A 21,666-nucleotide genomic window follows, 5' to 3' on the forward strand; every position below is an offset into this window, starting at 1 on the left:
TACTACCAGTTGTTGGTGAGGTTGGGAGCGCTGAGAACTCGGATCCGTTGCAGATGGCAGTGTAAGCAAGAGGAGTGGAACACAATTGGGAATGACTTAATCAGGTGCAACAGGCATCGCCCACAGCCCAGCAATTCCACCCCCAGGAGGGAGCCTCACAGACCTCACACAGGAACCCCGAAAGACAGACACGAGGATGTTCTCGTTAACATTACTTGCAATAGCAAATATCTGGAAACAGCCCAAATGCCCATAACAATAAAATAGATAATTTTGCATTAAAGTATGCAGCAATACAAAGGATTGGACATACCCACCTCATCACATGAGTGGATCTCAAAATCCTAATAATGAGTGAAAAAAAGCAATCACAAAAGCATACAGAGGAGTTACTCCATGGACTGGAGAGGATAGGGAAGCCAGGGGTCTGTTATGGGGGTCTGGCCGGGAGCAGTCTGGCCCTGCCCTGCCCCTCACTAGGCCTCTACTCTGGGCACTTCCTCCTGACAGCCAATCCACATTCTCCCCATCCCGTGGCTCACACCGGCTGGCCGAAGCCATGTGTACGGTGGTACTTGGGTATGTGATCGCCCAGAGAGAAAAGCCGGGGACTGGCGAGCACACAGTGCGGATGGCGCTGCCCCCGGGGAGGGCTCCTTCGCGTCTGTGACATTGGTATGGGTTCATGGAAGTTTATTTTATTTCCATTATTTCAGCTCAACATGTACATTGTTATCGTGGGCAACTGTCAAGTTTTTAAAATAATTTAAAAACCAGTGCAATCGGCAACGTCCACTCGCACAGAGCCTGAGGCTTGTTTCTGTGGATCCCAGCAGCCGGCGCCGGCCCGCCAGCTGCCCAGAGGCGGGAGACGCTGCGGAGGGACGGCGGAGCCTGGCTTCAGCTTTAGCCAAGTTACTCCACCACCTGTATCTTCATCTAACACGAGTTTGTAGCAAAATAACTGCACGTGGTAGGAACTGGTGAATATGTTGCATGAATGAGTCAATGATTTCTAAAGTCCCATCACAACTCCACCGCGCACCCAAATGCATTCACTAGGAAGAGAGTGGGGCCGCAGCCCCAAGCACGCTCCCCCCCACCACACACACACACACACACACACACACACACACTCGGGAGTATTCCAGAATGTGAAGTGGCACGCCAAAGCTCTCTGTTCTGTTCGATCCAAACCTTTGGTATTTTAACGTTACAGATTTTCTCTCCCAAATGTCAGCTTCTCTTTTATTTTTCCTTTCACTGTCACAACAAGCACACAAGTGTTTTCTATGGAATTTTACCAAATAGCACATCTTGTATTTTGTAAACCATATACATAAAAACTCCTCTCACGCGCTGCCGAGTTCTCTCTCGCAGCCCAAGGCTTTTGCTTCTCTGGCCCTTGATTCCTGACTCAAATGCACAGTCCTCAGGCTCCACCCACGCAGGGCATTCCTGGGTTTGAGGAAAGACTGAGGGGCAAGTGAGGAAGAATCAGGCCTCGCCCAGCCAGGTTGGGACCTGACCTCTCCCCATCCTAGGCATGCCAAGTCCATCCCAAACCACCACCCTCCTTCTTAGCATCAACTCTGCCTGGCTGGGAAGATGGACTTAGCCAATCCAGATGACAGAAACAGCCTGACTAAGTGCAAGCGCATAACAGCCAGAACCCCTCTCTCGGACTTGCATTCCTCGTCGGTAAATGCAGCAAGAACCTCAGAGTGCCGTCATTTTAGGGCTTACGTGAGATAAGACATGTGAAGACACGTGCTCATCAGCACTTCTGCTTGACTCTGGAAGGAATAAAACAGCCTTTAAGCCATTTGACTTGAACTGGGCTGATCTGCAGCTAGTGCTGCAGTGGGGGGTGCTGGAAGCCCCGAGGAGCCCCGGAGGCCCCGTTAGTCTTGGGCCTATCAGCCACAGGAAACCTCCAGGCCCGCAGACAGACCAAGGCCAGCCCTGCCACGGGAGCCCCACGCCCTCCACTCCTGGCTGAACGTGCTGCAGCCCAGAGCACGGGGTTCCCTCCGGGGCTCCCCAGCACAAGGGTGTTGGAAAGCGGGTCAGAGGCTGGGCCGTGTGCGGGAGGCATAGCCAGACAAGCAGGAGTCAGGGGTTAAGTTTATGGAGAGCGTCTCGAGGCAAAGTCTTGACCTCCAAGGTTATCTAATCAGGGGGCCAACGACCAGGGCGGCCAAGGCAGGAGGTCCGGCACCGAAGCCAGTGAAAGGGCTCTGGCCTGCGGAAAGTCTGAAGCCAAAGGGTCAGCACCCTGGACAGCGACGTCCCCACGTTGGCAGCTCTGCGGGGCTTCCCAGGCCAGCCACCTGGCAGGTCAGAATCAGCAAACAGGGCAGATGGCTGCCAGTCCCTCTTCCCCAGCCCATCCCCCTGTGGATCACAGAGCAACCACAGTGCTTTCTGTCACTCCCCACACAGCCTCAGAGTTCTTCCCAGCACAGCATCCAAGGCTCCCCCCACTGCCCACGGTGCTCGCCAGAGGAGCGCTTGGTCACCCTCACCTGAGTGGAATCACTAGAGCGGCCAGAGCTGAGCGGGAGAAGGGGCGTAAGAGAAGAAAAGAGAGTCTGAGCAGGTGCCATGGGGTGTCATTCAGTCTGCGAGAACCACAGGAGCCCGGACGGGTGGGTGGGGGACTGGAGGGCTGATCCCACCTCCCGCGGTCAAGGTTCCCCCCAAAACCACCTTGAAGCTTAGGGAGAACCAGGGCGTGAAGAGTGTCTATAGGTCAGAGCAGAAGGAGAGCAAAGGTGCCAGGGGTGGGAAGAGAGGACGCAGCACGCTCCAGCCCTGGGCACGTGCACACCTACCCTCACCCAGCCTCGGAGCAGACCCGAAGGCACGAGGCTGAGCCACCAACACAAGGGTTCTCAGAGCAAGGCTGGCCCCTAGAGGCGCCCTGTGGCTGAGATTGAGGGGAGGTGAGGGGGGAGGGGCCAGTCCTGGATAGAGTCCAGCTCCAGTGCCCGGAGTCTCGGGCCACCCTGTCCCCTCACGCCTCACCTTTACGCAGCGCAGTGCCCGGCACCCCTCCCGGCAGCCTCGGCAGCGTATTTGCTCAAGGGCTGAGGACGACGCCCAGTCTCAGAGCAGAGAGTGTCAGGCAAAGGCAAACGCACGCTGACTTCTCTTCGTGGTTACGTTCTTGGCAAAGGAGCAAAGGACTGAGCTCACCGGTCAGCGGGACTCTGGAGGGCCCCGCTGGCTCCGGCTCTGGGGCTGCCGGCCTCACCGTCCTCACACCTTAGCGACATGGAACGTAGGTGGCTATCGCATGAGGATCCTCGCGAGGAAACTGCTCTGCATCCTGACTATGGGGTCACGTGAATACACACGAGGTGAAACCGCACGGCCGTGAGCGCACGCCGCCCGCAGGCGCACTGCAGGGTGTGAGCTAGGGCACGGATGTCCGTCCCTGCCTCCGAGCCGCAGGCAGCTCTGCACGCAGCTGCCCCTGGGGACCTGGTGAGGCCGCCGGTCTCTGTTATTTCACACAGCAGCCATATGAAAACCTGGAGCCCATCTTTCTGGTTTTCTAAGAAGCAAATCATGATTCTTTTCATATGGCAGATATTCCAAGAAGCCATGTCCGGCCATGCCCAGTGTCCCACTCAGGATGTCCTTTCCCTGACATTTGCCCAAGACCCTGAAACTAAGGGCAGATGAGAGAGGAGGCAGGAAGGAGTTGGGAAGGGCTGGTGATGGCAGTCTCAGGAGAGGAGGCTTCCAGAACACCCATGCTGGCGGCCTCCACCGCTGCCTGCGTGCAGCCTGTCAGGTCCCCGCCAGCAGGTTATTAATATTTTATTGAAGATGATTCCAATTTCAGCTGTCAGGGTAAGGTGGTGTTGCTAGGCAACTTTAGTGCCTGTCTATGGATCTGTTTGCACAGCTCTTCCCCCACTCGTGAAGCTCAAGGCTGGGCCCTGCCGCCGAGACCCACTGGGCTCAGACCACACCCACCTTCCACGCCTCCCACGGCTGCTCGGAGGCAGACAGCTGCCTGCCACGCCGTGGCCAGCGCGCAGGCCGCCCGCACCCAGCGGTGCGCCCCTCGGAGCCAGAGCGGCCTCCCCGCGGACTCACCGTACTCACTGTCGTAGAACATGACGAACTTCTGCCAGCGCAGCTCGGTCACCAGCCTCAGCATGACGTCGTTGAGGCGCACGGGCGGCCTCGAGGCCAGCGTGTAGGCCTCCCCGTCGGGGCTGGGGTTCAGGTGGCAGGCCGTGCGCGGCGACCCTCCCGGGTTGCGCTGGACAAAGAGGTGTGGGATGTGCATCGCGTCGGTGAGGGACTGCAGGGCGTTGGCGGATGCACAGCCAGTGGATGTGACCAAAGCCAAAATCCCCTGGGTCATGAGGTCACAGGCTGGAAAGAGAGGTGAGAGAGGCAGGGTCAGCACGGGGTGACGCTGCACCGGCTGCACCCACCCGCCGCGCCGGCAGCTCATGCCTGGGCCCCAAGAAGTGCTGCCTCCTTCCAGGAACCAAGAGCCCACCCCAGGCCAGGCCAGCGGCTCTCACACACACAGTCTCACTGCTGCCCTCCGTTCTGTACCCATTCAACAGATAAGGAAACAAAGGCCAGGAGAGGCAAAATTATTTGCGTAGGCTGCTCGAGCAGAGGTGGCAGAATAGGGACGCAGCCCACGTCTGCTCCAGAGGCCCTTGGTGCTGCTGCACGGCCGCCCTGTCTCCTGCCTGGCTGCAGCCCTTACCGCCGAGAACTCGCTTTTGTTTGTATCTGTTTCCCTAAGGCCCAGCCCAGATCAGGGCAATACTGGGAGCTCTTCGATCGCTGGCTGGACTGGCCGCCTGGGACTGAGGGAATGAATCACAGCAGAAAGTCAGCGAGACGCGGACCCCGGAGGACCCAGGTCGTCGGTAAAAAGAGACAGCACCCTAAGTCTTCCGGCCAAGTCCACTGGTTTATATCCTAACGCCTGGGTCAGACCAGGCCCGGCGCTGCCTCCAGGGGCCCCGGTGACTCGCCAGGAGCGAGGGAAGCGGCTCCGGGGAGGGCGGCTGCTGCGGGCTGGGCCGGAGGTGGCACGGCCTCCTGGAGTCACCCGTAAGCCGAGGGCGCCCCTGTCAGCCACACACCTGCTCCTTCTGGGGCCTCGGGCAGCGCGGAGAGACACCTCGCGTACGGGCAGCTTCCGAATAGTCCCGAAGCGACCTTTACCAGCAGCGCTCTCTGCGCCGGCAGGAGTGCGGGAAAGAAACAGCCTGCGAGTCACAGGCCATCTGCTGCCGGCGGCCGGCTCTGAACAACTTCGGCAAAGCGGTTCTTCCGGCTGAGAGCCCGGGGAGGAGGAGCCGAGAGCAGGCAAGCACCCCAGGAGCAGGCGAGGAGGCACACTGCTCCCCACTCGGACAACCACTCAATGCCACGGCTCTCCCGGGGGGCCCCTCGGCCTCCAAGCACGAGGCGGGCGGGCGGGCGGCTGAACCAGAGACCCCTGAAGTCTCTCGGGGAGTCGTGCAGCCACCCCAGTGCCTACCGGTCTCACCCAGCTTTCCGCCGCAGAGTTCTCTCCGGAAAGAAACCCAGCCGCGGCTGCTCCTGCGCCAAGCCCTCCGGGGGCTCCCCCAGAGCCGCGGGCACGGAGTCAAAGCCCGCAGAGCGCCTTGCAGGCCCGAAGCGGTGCGGCCTCGCTGTCACAGGTCCCGCTCACCATGCCCCAACCAACTGCCCAAGTTTCGGCCCCTGGCACCTGCCCTGCTTTCTATTACCTCTCGAACCTCACACTCACTCCCGTTTCAAGACTCAGACTCTTCACCCCCAGGCTGGCTACGGACCCGTGTCCAGCACTCCTCACCCCGCAATCCCCTACTCTTCTCTCCTGCTTGACCTCGAGCTCCGAGGAACAAGGGCCACGCCGTTCTGCTCACCACCCTCCTCCACACACCGTGCGCGGCACGTGGCAGCGAGTAAAGGCTGCAAAATACCACGAGCCGGGACGGCGTCACGCCTCCGCCCAATGATGGCACTCGGGGCCCCTATTCCAACTACAGAAATGGCTTCAGGCCCGAGACGTTCAAAGGCCGCTTATCCACACTCGAACTATTGCCAGCAGTCTGAGAGAGACACACAGGTGAGTGAAAGGCATGGCTCCATTTGCTGAAAACACGTGCAGCCTTTAAAACTATTCAAGATACTACAATAGCACACTGGTAGGAAAGTGCTCATCGTAGATGTTACGGGAAAATGACACACCATGGTGTGTATTTTATAACACCAAGTAAATAACACGCAGGCATGAAAGACCAACACGGTAACAGTGGCTGCATTTAGAAGAGGCCTCGGCGTGGTTTTCCTGCTTTTCTGTGTGTTGTGACACGCCATGCCGGGAACAGAGAATTCCTTTGGCAGAGGAAAAGCCCTGCCGTGGTGGGCAGGGGCAGCTGTGCGAGAGGGGGGCCGCTCTGAGACTGCCCCTGGGCCAGCCCGGGCAAGCACGGACGCAGGGCTCCATGCTCTCCGACGCCTGTGGCGGCGGCACTGCATCCACCGTCCGATACCAAGTTCCGAGGCCACACACGGAGAGGCCACGCGGCCTCAGCGCTTCTGAGGCAGGACCAAGGGGCAGAACCAGGGCGCAAACGTGTGCGCTCACCAGGACTTCCACGCGGTAAAAAGCCCGGGGGAGGCCAGGGAAACCCCTGCGGCGGGGCTGCCGCGAATGGCTTCCCCTGCTCTGGCCCGTGCTCTCTTAGTGACAAGGCACCGCAGCGACAACGTTAAACCGGAAAACGTCAAAATGAACTGCCTCACTGGGCCTCAAGGGAGCCAGCGCTCCGGCCGCGGCCCAGCCCAGAGCTCCGAAGAGCACGCCCCCCTGTGGCATCGCTGGTGCCAGCGGGTGCCGCCCCTGCCTGGCTCCCTCCGGAGTCAGCGCCCTGCCCCCACTCAACACCCTGGTTCTGAAGTCCCTGTCCCCCCTGGGCCGCCCACTCCCCCAGGACTGCCCCTCCCTCCGGCCCTCAGGCACAGCTCAGCTCACCCCTCTGTGCAAACCTGGGCACTAAGCACTGTGGGGGAGGACAAAGAGCAGGATGAGCGGGGTCCCCGCTTCCATTTACCAAGGAGACAGACCCCACAGCTCAGCCTGAGAGAGGAGAGAGGAAGCTCCAGGCTGGTGAGCCCTGTGGGTGGGCATCATGACCTCAAAGGGAGAGAGAGATGTAGACCCACAGGCAGGGAGCAGTGTGATGGGTGCGGGACACAGCGCTGGCCCGGCAGCAGGAACAGGCTCGGGGACGCAGCTCCGGCGTCTCCTGGTTCTCCCGGCTCTCCGGTCAGCAGCCCTGTGGCCATGGCACGTCTCCTTTCTGGGCTTCCGGTTTCTCTTTCATCGAATGACTGGACGGGGGCATGAAACAGAGCTGCGGGGGCAGTGACCTCCCGAGAACCTCAGTGCCAGCCCCGTGCTGGGCACAAGCTTGTCAGTTTCCACGTCCCCTCCCACGTCGTGCCCAGGGTCCCAGTTACAACTCACCCCCAAAGCCGACAGCCCTCCCCACGGAGGTGGCTCCACGCGCCCCCAGCGACGACAGGGTGGGAGTGAGGGCTGGAAGCTCCCGGGCCCTGAGGGAGAGGCCCACGCAGGCCCGTGTCAGTCCCCTGGGAATGCCTGCTAATGGGGCACTGTCCGAACAATGGCTGTTTGGAGGCTCCAAACATAGAAACAAAAAGGTCCAAACACAAATGATCGGAGCCAAACCAGCTATTAGCTCAAGCCAGGCTGTGCGCTCATTCCCAGGACAGGACATTACACACTCTGCCCTCGTTGTGAGGAGAGGCGCAGCACCCCAGGGGGGTCCCGTGGCCTGGGTCTGAACCCGGCCCTGCCACGGACACTCCGCGGGGCTTGGCGAGGGGCTGGCCTCTGTCTGAACCCCAGGGGCGTCCTGTGGCCTGGGTCTGAACCCGGCCCTGCCACGTTCACTCCGCGGGGCTTGGCGAGGGGCTGGCCTCTGTGTCTGAACCCCAGGGGGGTCCTGTGGCCTGGGTCTGAACCCGGCCCTGCCACGGACACTCCGCGGGGCTTGGCGAGGGGCGGGCCTCTGCGGGTTCCTGTCTGGTAAAGACGACGGCGCCCCCTCATGGCTGCGGCGCGCACCCTGTGAAAGGCCTCTGTGTGACGTGCATCCCCACAGCCTGGCGCGAGGCGGAGGGTAGAAGCCACACTGCTCCTCACCTCTCCGCCCAGAGGTGTTTCTGCAGCTCACCAGAGGACAGCAGCCTTTGTCTGATTCTTTGTCTGCGATGGAACATGGCCATCACGCTGCTCTCTCCTGATTGTGACAATGCAGGCAGATGGGTTGATAAAGGCTCCCTGAGAATGGCTCATCAGCGGGGACGGTCAGGAGCAGAGAGGACTAATGAGCAGCTTTGTGTCCTCACCTGAGCTCCGTGGCCCAGGAATTGGGAAGAAAGAAGCTGCTCAGAGCTCGGGCGGGGCCAGACGAGCGGCTCCTGTCAGCCAGCATCCCAGGGGGCCCCACGATCAACACCCCCCCACCCCCGCTTCCCTGCGGTGTCGGCATCCAGTCTCTGCAGACACCGGACTCTGGGGCCACATCACAGGTGAGACGGGTCTCTGTGACCTTCACCCCAGGTGAGCTTTCTGCTCCTCTGGTGACAAAACTGCAGCAGAGAGGCCAGGCCAAGCAGCCAAGAGCCCGTGGCACAGCCGCAGCGCAGACCGCGGGCTCCACAGCCCGGCCCGGAAGACGTGGGACCGCTGGGCAGGGCCCGGGATCCCGTGGGAACCTACCCAGCCCTTCCTGGGAACCTCTTGGGGCAGCTGCGCACACAGAAGCAAAGCCTCCTGGGCGAGGGCGAGCCCAGCTCACGGCCCTCGCTGCCTGCGGGCGGTGCTGGAGGAGACAGTGCCCGGACAGGAGGTCGCCTGGCACCACTGCTGACCCCGCCCAGGCTTCCTGAGCCCCGGGGGGATTCCGGGAATACACCCTGGATGGCTTGTGCTAGAGGAGATGCACAATTTCTGGTGCCACCACCTGGGATGGTGCTGGTCACAGCCAGCCCAGCCCCCCCGCCCCTCTGTCCTGTGCCCAGAAGGCATCATGCCCCAGGGCACATCCCTTCTGCTCCTCCCGGAGGGGCCCACGGGGTCCCTGCAGAGGCGCGGCCCAGCCTCACGTGCTCAGCAGCCTGTGGTGGTCAGGGGACAGGACTTTCCGGATGGACAAGAGGGGCCACTCCTCCGGGGTAGAAGCCGCCCAGGAGAGATGCCTCAACCCTAAGGAGCCTGGCGAGGCGCCGCTGGCCTCGGCAGGCGGACCCCCGGGCTCTCTCTGAGGGTCCAGGAGGCCAGCCCTCCACCTGCCCCCCAAGCGGGACTCCCAGGGCCACCTCGTTACTTCAACAATCTGAGCAGCCACAGCACCCCCGCTGCTGACACCCTCCCACCGTGCCTTCCTCTCCTCTAAGTCGGCACGCTCTATTCTCATTGGAATCCTAATGGCTGACGCTTTAAATTAAGGTAGCATTTATAAATACTTTATAGTCAATGAATAATTGACCAAGCTTAGTATTGTCATAACTCAGAATAAATTATTGATCTATAGAGAATAAACATTTTCCCATGTTTTATTAAGACGTTTGAAAGATAAACAAAACCTTGAGGAGGGGAATGAGTGGCAGAGCCTTTCAGAGGCCAGCGCTAGAGCTGCCCCTCCCTCGCACCCCTCCCTCGCACCCCTCCCTCGCACCTCCCATCGGCAGGCAGCAGGGGAGGGTCCCGGCCTCCCGGGCTCGCTCCACTCCAGAGCCAGGGCATCCTGGCAAGCACATCCCACAGCCTCCTCCCGCCTCCCTCCCACCCTCACTTCGTGTGCCTCTTGGTGGTCACAGTCCCTCTCAGACCCCTCACTGCTCTCTCCTGCGCCGCAGCTGGTGAAAGCGCCCGGTCAGCCTGCGGTGGGCAGCCAGCCAACCACCTCCCCTGTCCGAGCATCAGAGAGGCCGGGCCAGCCTCAGCGGGGCCTCCACCCTCAGCCTCCTGCTGTTCTCCTCTCCCTCCTGGCTCCTCCCCATGGCCAACCACTGCCCTTGCTCATTCCTCGTGGATAAAATGGGAGCCAGCACCCTCGGGGTTCGCCCCGCTTCCTGCCACAGACCCTCACCTCTGCGTCGTGGGAAGAGGAGGAAGGCACGCCCCCTGGTCGGGTGCTCCCCCTTCTTGCCTCTCCAGACCCTCACGTACGTCCTGGCTCAGTGAGATCACAGCCGTCCTGTCCGCCTGGCCCTCCCTTTAAGAGTTAGACCCAGCCCTCGGACGGGCTCCCAACCCCGTCAGGGCCTCCCCTCCTGAGTCCACTAGCAACTCAAACGTGGCATATCCTGGGTGTGATCCAGTCCCTCCTCGCCCACCAATCTCAGCAAAGGACGCCCACCCACCCACCTGCTCCTGACCCTTCTCTCTCCCTGGCCCTCTGCTCCCGAGCGATCACCAAGTCCTGGATATTTTACCTTCAAAATATCTCTCGGATCTGCCAATTTTCCTCCATCCCACTGGTCTAAGCCACTACCGCCCCAATACACGGCCCCCCGTCCCACACACACATCAGCCAGGCTGCGCTGTCCCTGCCCCACCTCCACGCCAGCTCCCGCGGTGCCGAAGACAAGCCACACCCTCCAGAGCGCCTGCAGGCCCTGCGCCCACCCGTGTCCCGGAGGCTGGCCTCTGCAGGGACGCAGACACCCAAGCTCCTGCCACATCCGGTCTCGCCACACACTCCCCCTTGGCCTGCAATGCCCCCCACACACACCCCTCCTGGCTAACTCCCACCCTCCTGGACCTTGGCGGGTAACCGTCACTCCCTTGCGAGAACTCCCCGGCCCCCTCTTCCCTCTCTTCACATTCACGCATGGTGCGTGCGACGGTGAACCTGGTCACTGCCCTGACGCGGGAGCCCGCACCCAGCTGTGTACTGCCCCCTCCCACAGCACACACTGCCCACACCCTCGCGCTCTGCGGGACGCGCACTCTGCTGCCCGTACTTCAGGGGAGACACAGACTTGTCAGGCTTGCCAAGGTCCCCAGACACTTATCCCTGAAAGTGGAGCCACATCCCACAGTTTGAAAAGGGGGTTTCTTAAAGCCAACCCTCCACTCTCAAAAGGATTCACCAGGAGTTTAAAGGGTGCCAGGGAGAGAGCGGGCCCGAGGCCTGGCCAGGCAGGCCTGGGCGGCAGTGACCACAGCTCTGGCTGGGCGCTCCCACCCGCTGGCCTCGGTCAGCCGGCCAGGGTGCCAATGGCAGCAGGCCCAAGCCCTGGTCACAACCAGCCCGGAAGGGTGCTCTCACCAGGCAAGCCTGAGGCAGCAGTTACCATTCCCACCCTGTGGGTCCGTCTCTAGGGGGGCGTCCACAGGGACACCCCAGACACCTCATCCCCCTCCAACAGCCTGGGAGATGGAGCATGAGAGGCTCCAACCCTCCATGCCACGCCCGGCCCATCAGCCAGAGAGGACCAGGACCGGAGAACTGGCCAGAAGCTCTCCCAGTGGGTGCAGAGAGACCACTCGCAGGGCTGAGGATGCCACCACTGACCCCAGCTTCTGGGCTCTGCCAAACCCATCCTGCCCCCTGCCCTGATCCTGTGGCTGGAGAGCTGCACCACCTTCCAGATGTGAGCCTTCCCTCAGCACCGCCAGCTGCACCACCTTCCAGATGTGAGCCTTCCCTCAGCACCGCCAGCTGTGCCACCTTCCAGATGTGAGCCTTCCCTCAGCACCGCCAGCTGTGCCACCTTCCAGATGTGAGCCTTCCCTCAGCACCATCTGCACCACCTTCCAGATGTGAGCCTTCCCTCAGCACCGCCAGCTGCACCACCTTCCAGATGTGAGCCTTCCCTCAGCACCGCCAGCTGTGCCACCTTCCAGATGTGAACCTTCCCTCAGCACCGCCAGCTGTGCCACCTTCCAGATGTGAGCCTTCCCTCAGCACCGCCAGCTGCACCACCTTCCAGATGTGAGCCTTCCCTCAGCACCATCTGCACCACCTTCCAGATGTGAGCCTTCCCTCAGCACCGCCAGCTGTGCCACCTTCCAGATGTGAACCTTCCCTCAGCACCGCCAGCTGTGCCACCTTCCAGATGTGAGCCTTCCCTCAGCACCGCCAGCTGCACCACCTTCCAGACGTGAACCTTCCCTCAGCACCGCCAGCTGTGCCACCTTCCAGATGTGAGCCTTCCCCTGAGCACCGCCAGCTGTGCCACCTTCCAGACGTGAGCCTTCCCTGAGCACCGCCAGCTGTGCCACCTTCCAGACGTGAGCCTTCCCTCAGCACCGCCAGCTGCACCACCTTCCAGATGTGAACCTTCCCTCAGCACCGCCAGCTGTGCCACCTTCCAGATGTGAGCCTTCCCTCAGCACCGCCAGCTGCACCACCTTCCAGATGTGAGCCTTCCCCTGAGCACCGCCAGCTGTGCCACCTTCCAGATGTGAGCCTTCCCTCAGCACCATCTGCACCACCTTCCAGATGTGAGCCTTCCCTCAGCACCGCCAGCTGTGCCACCTTCCAGATGTGAGCCTTCCCTCAGCACCGCCAGCTGCACCACCTTCCAGATGTGAGCCTTCCCTCAGCACCGCCAGCTGTGCCACCTTCCAGATGTGAGCCTTCCCTCAGCACCATCTGCACCACCTTCCAGACGTGAGCCTTCCCTCAGCACCGCCAGCTGTGCCACCTTCCAGATGTGAACCTTCCCTCAGCACCGCCAGCTGTGCCACCTTCCAGATGTGAGCCTTCCCTCAGCACCGCCAGCTGCACCACCTTCCAGATGTGAGCCTTCCCTCAGCACCATCTGCACCACCTTCCAGATGTGAGCCTTCCCTCAGCACCGCCAGCTGTGCCACCTTCCAGATGTGAGCCTTCCCTCAGCACCGCCAGCTGTGCCACCTTCCAGATGTGAGCCTTCCCTCAGCACCGCCAGCTGCGCCACCTTCCAGATGTGAGCCTTCCCCTGAGCACCGCCAGCTGCACCACCTTCCAGATGTGAGCCTTCCCTGAGCACCGCCAGCTGTGCCACCTTCCAGATGTGAGCCTTCCCTCAGCACCGCCAGCTGCACCACCTTCCAGATGTGAGCCTTCCCTCAGCACCGCCAGCTGTGCCACCTTCCAGATGTGAGCCTTCCCTCAGCACCGCCAGCTGCAACTCGCTCCTCAAGTGAAGCCTCCGGGCTGCCAACCTCTGTTCTGGTGCCCCCTCCCTAGCTCAGCCTCTCTCCTCACTCTGCCCAGCCTACTTGCTCCCCCCCCCCGCCCCGTCTTGCTGCCATCTAGCCTCCTGCCTTGCAGCCAAGTCCAGAGAGATGCCCAGAGAGAGCAGCCACTTCACCCTCCCTCCCTGCTCTGCATACCACGTCCGCAGCCCGAGGCCCTGACGCCCGCAGGAGGGCAGGGGGGCAGCTGGGCGACGCTGGGGAGCCGAGTGGCCCGTGGCCCACCACCCCACCAGGTGCTGTGTGCTCCTCACGTCCTGGTCGTGTCCTGTGAGCGCAATCCAAGCAGGCTGGTGCCCACAGCTGGGACCCACACCCACAGCTGACGGAACACAACCGGCAGGAGAAGTGGCCCCCAATTCCCAATTCCCAGCGTCTCTCACACTCCAGCCGGCCGGCCACTGGCGCTCCTCCTGGGAGGTGGCAGCCATGAAGCCCAAGCCCCTCTGTCACTTGCCCCCAGGAGCCAGGCTGGTCACTCATCAGAACATGGGCGTCTTACTTAGGTGGGAGGAGGGCGGGAGGAACAGGTCGGCACCCATCACCACAGGACGTGAAAATACAGCCTCTGGCCAGGATACGCAGTGAGTCCACCCTAAGGTGCTAGCTCCCCCCCGTGGGAGGCGTCCATTCACTCACTCATCATTCGCCCTCAGCAAGTGCTGAGCACTGGCCTCCCGGCCTCCTGTGGACTGAAGCCCCATCCCTGCAGGCTGTGTCCCGCCCTCGGGCTAACGCGGAGAGAGCAGCGCCCTTCCCCTCAGGGACACGAACACCAGGCGCCGGAGGAGGGGCCCTGACGCTGAGCTGCCTGCCCGCGGCTCCGGCAGCACCCTGCCCCCGCCTCCCCAGCAGCACCCTGCCCCCGCCTCCCCGGCAGCACCCTGCCCCCGCCTCCCCAGCAGCGGGCTGACGCCAGGGACCCCGAATGCAGTAAGCGCGGCTGACCCCAACGCAGCTCTGAACAGCACGGCCGCTCACACGGGAGCTGGCCCATAAGCACCTGCTGTGTCCGCCGCAGCTGGGAGCTCCTGAGCGCCGGGGCCGCTGCAGGCCCTGGTCCACACGGCACACGGGACCTGAGACTCCTCACCTGGGGCCCGCAGGAGTCCCGGGACCGGTCCCCCAGGGGACTACCAAGTTTTGGGGGGAGTCAAGCTATATGCGGATTTTCAACTGCCAGGGGTTGGTGGCCCTAACGCCGTGTTGTTCAGGGGTCAACTGTACATTTCACCAAGAAGAAGGGGGTGGGGGCCACAGCACAACCTCACGGGGTATCAGCAAGAATCACGAGTCAGATCGGAAGCGCTGCCACCAGCAGCACGTGCAGCTCTCTGACCACCTACTTCACGGGAATGAGCTAAGCCCAGAGCAACATGCAGCCCGGCTTCCCGCACGGGAAACCCAGAACCTTCCGGAGCGAGGCCTGGGCCCGTGTGCAGTCCCCGCAGGCTGCCCAGGAGCAGCTCTGCTGGAGAGGGGCAGTGGGCGCCACCCGGCGGGATTCCACCTGCCGAAGCCCGCAGTGGCTTTCTCCTTCACCCTGATTTCTAGCACATCGTCATCCGACAGCCATCACCGCAGCACCGGCCTCCAACACGGCGGAGACGGGAGTGCTTCCAGAGGAAGCGCTGCCCTGGCCCCGCAGTCACCGCTGGAGGGTCTGTCAGGGCAGAAGAGGGGACGGGGCAGGTGCTGGCCAAGCCCCAAAGGCAGCTCTCACAGCCGGGCCAGCCCCACATGCCCAGGAGGTGGAGGCAAAGCCCTGGGGACATAGGTGTGGCCACGCAGCGCAGCCGGCCACTCGACCACTGGGGCCAGCCCTGCTGAGCCCACTCGGAGATGCCCCCGACCTTCAGGGAGCCCGGCTGGCCCCCACACCCCTCCCAGCTGCAGGTGCTCTGGGGCAGACGGGGAGAGCAACCAGAAGCCTCCTGCAGCCTGAGGGCCAGTGACAATGACTACGCTCACAGGAGCAGATGCCGGGAGAAAACTGAAAAACAACACAAAATTCACAAACCAGAAAGGAGCCTGAGGGTGGGGCTCGATTTTGCCCTTGGCACCTTTCCAACCACAAGAAAACGGATGGGGAGCCAGGTCCTCCCCCCCCCCGCCACCCCCAGGTACACAAATTGTCCCCTCCCGGGGCCCACCATGAATCTCTGCAGGCCCCTGGCCGCGGCCCTGCTGGGGACATGGAGAGGGTGCAGATCTGGCCCCAGGCCCCAGAAACGCCAGCTGGAGAGGGGCTCTCATGGTCAGGATGGGGCTCACTGCCCAGGGAGGGATGTCAGGCAGACGGTCATGTGGCCTGGGTGCCAGGGGCCGTCCCAGAGCACACACAGGGCATCTGTGACCTGCCAGCAGTGGCCGCACATGCTGGGGGGGGGGGGGGGGGCATGGGGGTGGCTCCCAGGGCAGGTCTTGCCTGCTCAGCTGAGGGCTTTGATTTGATCCCATGAGCACCTCAGAGGCTGGGTGTCACTGAGCACTGGGCATCGCTGAGCTCTGGGGGTCACTGAGCTCTGGGGGTCGCTGAGCTCTGGGGGTCACTGAGCACCGGGGGTCAGAGTTGGCCTTTGGGAAGGCAGCCCAGTGAGGACACGGCCAGAAGCCGAGCTGCCTCCTGCTCTCGGCCCCGGGAGGACCCAGAGCGGGAGTGCCGGGCAGGAGGCAGCGAGGACAGTCAGGGGACCGAGACGGCTAGAAGCACGGAGTGGGGGCAAGCAGGTGGGTGGTCTGGGAGCCCAGGCCCCACTCCTGAGCCAACAGGACCGAGGAGGGAACTGGCCATCCAGTGGCACGCACTACCCTCACACAGCATCACCTGGCGTCCTCCACAGGCCCAGGAGGGGGTCACCGTTCCCGCCTTTACCGAGGCGACAGCCAAGGCCTGGAGACCAGAGGCCTCTCACCAGGTCTGACCGCCCCCCGCCCCCCATGCACCCAACGAAGGGAGCCCACTCAGCCCTCGGGCAGGTGTGCACCCTCCATGGGCCCGTGTGAGTCAGCAGCCCTCACCCAGGCCCGAGTCCGCTCTCCACGATGTGGCGGAGGCGGCATGGGCAGCCAGTGGCAACCCCACGCCGTGTCTCACACCGTGGGAAACAGGCCGAGGGAGGCCACGCGAGCTGCTCCACGCACGGCAGCTCCCCTTCCTCCTCTCACCTGACCGGCCTGACCGTTCTGAGGGAAGGACTGCTGTCCTCATTTTTCAGTTTAGACACTGAGGCTCAGAGAGGCAAGTCACCTGCCCAAGGTCACACAGCAAGAAGGCCAAGGAGCCTGAATTCAAACTCGAGTAATTCAGACTGGGCAGGTCCTGCTACTTCGCTCTCCCAAGTGGTCAGGTGAAGAGCAGGGCCACCAGGTGAAACCTAGAGGCGACAGGTAAAGGGCAAGACCAGACGGCGAGAGACGGACGTTCCGAATCACGTGAAAAAGGAGAGGAGGAAATCCTACCCTCATCCCAAGCACACGCCCCGCTAACTGGGCTCTATTTCTCCCCTCCCCTCCTACTGAGCCCCCAGAACTCGCCCTTTCTCAACGACCTCTCAACGTTCCCAACATACACACCACAAACCCACCCCTGCATGGCCGGAGAGCACATGCGAGGCTGGAAGGAGCGCGCCGCCGGCTGAGTGCGGGCCTCGGCTCCTCTCTCAGCAGAGCCTCACCACAGAGGAGCGTCCGCCCCCGCTCAGGCCAGCCCGCTGTCTTCCCAAACACCTGCCCGCACTCCAGCACAGCTCACGGGAAGAGGACCCCAGCCTCAGGGCGCGGGATGTGCCGAGGGAGATGCAGGAGGTGGGCACTGGGAGGCTACAGCGCCCTGTTTCTGGTCGGATCCATGGCTGCCTGCCCCACTGGCCGGCTGGGTCCTCCCAGCATGTTCTGGTGGGGACTAGGCATGATGGGATGTAGGGAGACACACTAACAGGACAGATGCAGCCCATTCCTCCCAAAGACCTCCAGGCAGCACCCCACCGCCACCACTGCACCTCCACTGTGCCCCGGGGCCTTGACCCCACAGAGGGGGGGGAGTGAGGACAACCAGCTGACACCCTGTACACCGGGCTGCCCTCCCTCCACACAGCCTCCCAGAGCACTGGCCACGTCACACCAACACCCAAGCTCTCCCTCCTCCTCGGCAAAGCTCAGCTCACACCTGCCTGCCTCCTGGGCCCTTCCCACCCAGGGCCGCAGAGCTCAGCTCACCTGCTAGGTGTCACTCTGAATGATCACCCTGTCTCTGCCACAACCTGCGAGCCATGGGCGGGCAGGGCCCCGAGGCACAGGTGCCGGGAATGTGTACTGAAGAAGTGAAAGAGGGTCCGGGTGAGGCCATGTGTCCCTGGATCCGGGTGAGGCCTCGCACGCCTAGGCGCGGGTGAGGCCACGTGCCCCTGGGTCTGGGAGAGGCCACGCGCCCCCGGGTCCGGGTTAGGCCATGTGTCCCTGGATCCGGGTGAGGCCTTGTGCACCTAGGCCCGGGTGAGGCCACGTTCCCCTGGGTCTGGGAGAGGCCATGTGTCCCTGGATCCGGGTGAGGCCTCGCGCACCTAGGCCCGGGTGAGGCCACGTTCCCCTGGGTCTGGGAGAGGCCACGCGCCCCTGGGTCCGGGTGAGTCCATGTGTCCCTGGATCCGGGTGAGGCCTCGCGCACCTAGGCCCGGGTGAGGCCACGTGCCCCTGGGTCTGGGAGAGGCCACGTGCCCCTGGGTCCGGGTGAGGCTATGTGTCCCTGGATCCGGGTGAGGCCTCGCGCGCCTAGGCGCGGGTGAGGCCACGTGCCCCTGGGTCTGGGAGAGGCCACGCGCCCCCGGGTCCGGGTGAGGCCATGTGTCCCTGGATCCGGGTGAGGCCTTGCGCGCCTAGGCCCGGGTGAGGCCACGCGCCCCTGGGTCTGGGAGAGGCCACGCGCCCCTGGGTCCGGTTGAGACCATGTGTCCCTGGATCCGGGTGAGGCCTCGTGCACCTAGGCCCGGGTGAGGCCACGTGCCCCTGGGTCTGGGAGAGGCCAAGCGCCCCTGGGTCCGGGTGAGGCCACGTGCCCCTGGGTCTGAGAGAGGCCACGGACCCCTGGGTCCGGGCGAGGCCACGCGCCCCTGGGTCTGGGTGAGGCCACGCGCCCCCGGGTCCGGGTGAGGCCATGTGTCCCTGGGTCCGGGTGAGGCCACGCGCCCCTGGGTCTGGGTGAGGCCATGTGTCCCTGGATCCGGGTGAGGCCTCGCGCACTTAGGTCCGGGTGAGGCCACGTGCCCCTGGGTCTGGGAGAGGCCACGCGCCCCTGGGTCCGGGTGAGGCCACGCGCCCCTGGGTCTGGGTGAGGCCACGCGCCCCCGGGTCCGGGTGAGGCCATGTGTCCCTGGGTCCGGGTGAGGCCACGCGCCCCTGGGTCTGGGAGAGGCCAAGCACCCCTGGGTCCGGGTGAGGCCATGTGTCCCTGGATCCGGGTGAGGCCTCGCGCACCTAGGTCCGGGTGAGGCCACGTGCCCCTGGGTCTGGGAGAGGCCACGCGCCCCTGGGTCCGGGTGAGGCCACGCGCCCCTGGGTCTGGGTGAGGCCACGCGCCCCCGGGTCCGGGTGAGGCCATGTGTCCCTGGGTCCGGGTGAGGCCACGCGCCCCTGGGTCTGGGAGAGGCCACGCGCCCCTGGGTCCGGGTGAGACCATGTGTCCCTGGATCTGGGTGAGGCCTCGCGCACCTAGGCCCGGGTGAGGCCACGTGCCCCTGGGTCTGGGAGAGGCCACGCGCCCCTGGGTCCAGGTGAGGCCACGCGTCCCTGGATCCGGGTGAGGCTGGGTCCCGGGTCCGGGTGAGGCCACGCGCCCCTGGGTCTGGGAGAGGCCACGCGCCCCTGGGTCCGGGTGAGGCCACACGTCCCTGGATCCGGGTGAGGCCGTGTGCCCCTGGACCCGGGTGTGGCTGGGTCCCTGGGCCCGGGTGAGGCCACGCGCCCCTTGGGTCTGGGTGAGGCCACGTTCCCCTTAGTCCGGGTGAAGCCGTGCCCCTGGGTCCGGCTGAGACCAAACCAGAGGGAGTCGGACCTCCGTTACCACCATTTGTCCACCATCAGAGCTGAGGGGTCAGTGCCTGACATGTACACATAAGGAACTGGTGGACATTGAAATTGGGTCTCAAAAGAACTGTTGGTCCAGAAAGAAACTCACTACAGACTGATTCATTTGCCTGTCAGCATAACTATTATTGCTTGTCTCACATTCAGTTCTTATAAGTATATATCTAGTGACACATGATCTCGCTCATCTAGGGGAAATGATGAACAACATAGACTGAGAAACAAGAACAGAACCAGAAACAAGGAGGCATCGATCGGACTATCGGGCCTCAGAGGGAGGATAGGGGAGGGTGGGGGGAGGGGGGAGAGTTCAACCAAAGGACTTGTGTGCATGCATATGAGCCTATCCAACGGTTAAGTTCAACAGGGGGTTGGGGCATCCGTGGGGAGGGGTGTGGGATGGGAAGGGGGGGATGAGGACAAATATGTGACACCTTAATCAATAAAGAAATTAAAAAAAAAAAAAAAAGGAATGTAGACAGCCTCTAAAAGGTGGCAAAGGCAAGAAAACAGGCTCTCCTTAGAGCCTCCAGAAAGGAGCAAAGCCCTGTCACCTCGATTTTTGCCCAGTGAGACCCACATGTACCTTCTGACTCACAGGACTGTAAGATAATTAAATCTGTGTCATTTTAAGCCACTAAAAAAAAAAAAAAAAAAGGAAGTGAAAGAACTGTTGGGTGCTGAGGACAGCGTTCACACGGGACCTACTGGTCCTGCTCTCCAGGCCTGTGGCTCCAGTGTTCCAGCTGAGAACCCTGGTGTGAAGTCGGAGGAGAGCCCATTTCCCAGTCCCTCTCACAGGCTAGAGGCCAGGGCCTCAGGTCGATGCCAGAACCGAGACCCACGTGGCTGCTCTACTTCCATTCACTCCTGCATTTCTGCAGCCCCGGCACCAGCGTGAGTGCAACACATTTTTGCCTTAAATGGTGACTTTTAAAAGGATGTAACACAAGGGAAGCTCTACTCACGGCTGAGAATAACCAATATTTGTAGTGTTTCAGCATTCTCATATTCAGATGAGGACTATCTATTGCTCATGGCAAGTTCCTGTCCTGCAAGCACATCTCTGCAGCAGAGGGCCGATGCCTGCAAGGGGTCTGGACCTGGCAGGGCACAGAGGTGCTGGTGTCCCAGCCCCAACCCCACCCTGGGTATGCAAGGCAGGCCTGCTCTGGAGTGAGGTCAAGAAGGCCAAGGGGCCCCAGGTTGTAAGGAGAGGAACAGAAAGATCTGCTAAGAATCTAGCCTCCCAAGTTAGAGGTCCCCACACTTCTTTAAATGACAGGATCCTTTTTTAAAGTTCAAAAATGGATTTTGGATCCAAGATGGCAGGTAGAGTAGGTGGAAGGTACACCTACCTCCTCCCAGGACACACTGGAATGACAACTAAAATACAGAACAGTCAACCTGGAATGACAACTAAAATACAGAACAGTCAACCTCAGTAACCGTCTGGAGAGAGCTGCAGAGAAGTCTAACCAGGGACTCACAGCAGGAGCCACCCGGAGACGGGGAGGGAGCGCAGGTGCAAAAAGGGCGGGCCCTGCTCCCAGGGGCGGCGGCTGAGGTTCCGGAGGGACGTCTCAGCTGCAAAGGCTCCCCCAGAGGAGCGTGGGGCTCACCCTCAAGCCGGACTCCCCAGCCCAGAGCACAGAGCCAGGCAGAGGTGCCCCACAGCACTGGCTGTGAGCATGAGCAGGGGCGCTGTGCCAGGGAGATGAGTCTGCTGGAGAAACAGGCGCCCTCTCAAAGGGCAAAGACAAACGCATTCGCAGCCGCTCACGTGGGCCCCGGGGAGGGAGGGCAGAGCAGACTCGTCCTAAGAGGAGAGGCTGGGTTTGCACCACACGGCAGACACCATCTTCCTGGGCGGAGCATGCGCTCCGTGTGGCCCCAGCTGGGGCAATGCAATAACCTCCGCTCTGGTCTCCCGTCCACACCCCTGCAGAGCGTCTGCCCTGCTGAGGAGTCAGCCGCCTGGGCTGGGTGCAGAGTGTGGGCAGGCTCAGGTGGCGTCACTGACAGGGTTGTGTGGCTTAGGAGCGGGGCCATTCCCCTCATATTCCCATAAACCTGACTGGCGCCGCCCCGCACGGGAGACCCGCCAGCCCCGCTCTCCCCGCTCCAGGCAGCCCCACCCCTCAACTCTGTGGCTCTGCACAGCAGACTGCGTTGTGCGGCTCTGGGGTGGGAGTCAGACCTTCCCTTCCCCCAAGGCTGACCAACATCTCCTGAACCCCAGTGGCCCCGCCTGCTGAGAGCAGGCTCCTGGACAGACTGAGCTGTGGCTCTAGGACGGG

General features: G+C 62.4%; 1 protein-coding gene across 1 annotated transcript in view; it reads right to left on the reverse strand.

Moving 5' to 3' along the window:
* GRID1 (glutamate ionotropic receptor delta type subunit 1) overlaps nt 1-21,666 on the reverse strand; it is a 654,829-nt gene that overhangs the window by 490,802 nt on the left and 142,361 nt on the right. Inside the window, exon 3 of the mRNA XM_054729151.1 lies at nt 4,114-4,398. Coding sequence (XP_054585126.1) covers nt 4,114-4,398 — 285 coding nt within the window. The remainder of the gene's footprint in view (nt 1-4,113; nt 4,399-21,666) is intronic.

This window comes from Eptesicus fuscus, chromosome 17 (genome assembly GCF_027574615.1).
Source record: "Eptesicus fuscus isolate TK198812 chromosome 17, DD_ASM_mEF_20220401, whole genome shotgun sequence".
NCBI lineage: Eukaryota > Metazoa > Chordata > Mammalia > Chiroptera > Vespertilionidae > Eptesicus > Eptesicus fuscus.